At 68.2% G+C, this 931-nt stretch overlaps 2 protein-coding genes across 2 annotated transcripts in view; one reads left to right on the forward strand and one right to left on the reverse strand.

The window, feature by feature from the left end:
* Positions 1-310, forward strand: part of H696_01474 (hypothetical protein) — a 1,209-nt gene extending 899 nt beyond the window's left edge. Inside the window, exon 4 of the mRNA XM_009495369.1 lies at positions 18-310. Coding sequence (XP_009493644.1) covers positions 18-197 — 180 coding nt within the window. The 3' untranslated portion in view covers positions 198-310. The remainder of the gene's footprint in view (positions 1-17) is intronic.
* Positions 311-663: 353 nt separating this feature from the next.
* H696_01475 (hypothetical protein) lies at positions 664-876 on the reverse strand (the record flags this gene model as incomplete). Its single annotated transcript, XM_009495370.1, has 1 exon — positions 664-876. One exon carries the CDS (start codon positions 874-876, stop codon positions 664-666), a length of 213 nt encoding a protein of 70 aa, XP_009493645.1.
* Positions 877-931: the final 55 nt, after the last annotated feature.

Genomic DNA, 931 nt, shown 5'->3' on the forward strand with positions numbered 1-931 from the left:
CCCCCCCCCTGTCAAAGTTCCGAGTCGCCGACGGGAGCACCGGGTCCTCGGGAGCCGCGCCGGCCGGGCGCACGGCCGGCAGCGGCGCCGGCGCTCCGCATCGGCCAACTACCGGCAGGCGGCGGTATGGGGTGCCGCCCCCGCCACCGAGCGGCTGCGCCGGCGGCTCTTGCATGATCCCCCCCGGCCCGCCGTAGGGGCACCGCCCTGCGGCCCGCCCCTTCGCATGTGCGGGTTTGCCATGATCGGCTGCCCGATGCTGGGGAAGAAAAATAAAACCCCTCCCAGGAGAGGGATGCCTATCACCCCATGCGATCCATGTAGTGGGAGGACCTTGTGTTGTTGCCGCTGCCGTTGCTGCCGCTGCCGCTGCTGTGTATGAGCACGCGTGCGGGCGGCCGAGTGCCGGAGCAAGCATTCGATGTATGTGGCCGCGCACATCCGCACACCCGGGAGGGAGAGAGACAGAAGGTGGCAGCGGTCGAGGTCTATTGGCGCTTGTGAAAGCACGCGCGAGGGGGGTTCGCATGCCAAGAAGGGGCAGGGCGTAATGTGGAAGGTGGCAAGGAGGAGGACAGGGGCAGCAGCGGAAGGAGAGGGGCCCAGGGAGCGGGCCGGCGGGGCGGAAGGGCGAGGCAAAGGGAGACAGAGGAAAGGCCCGAATCACGCACTCGGGCCACGGAAGCGCGATCGCATGTCAATCATCTCTCTCCGGCAGTTGGCATAGGCATTCTGCAGAGTCCGGCAGTTCTCCGGGACCCCTTCGGCATCGCGGTCAAGGCACTTCTTGCCCTGTCCCCCGTTGTTGGCAAAGCACTCGGACTTCTGGATGCACTCGAAGAGGCGCTGGCGGAGGGCTTGGCAGGAGCTGCCCATCTGTGGCCCAGGCAAGTGGGCGGGCAGGGCGGGCGTGGGGTGGGGTGGGATGGGG

The sequence above is a fragment of the Fonticula alba genome (genome assembly GCF_000388065.1).
Source record: "Fonticula alba strain ATCC 38817 unplaced genomic scaffold supercont2.2, whole genome shotgun sequence".
NCBI lineage: Eukaryota > Rotosphaerida > Fonticulaceae > Fonticula > Fonticula alba.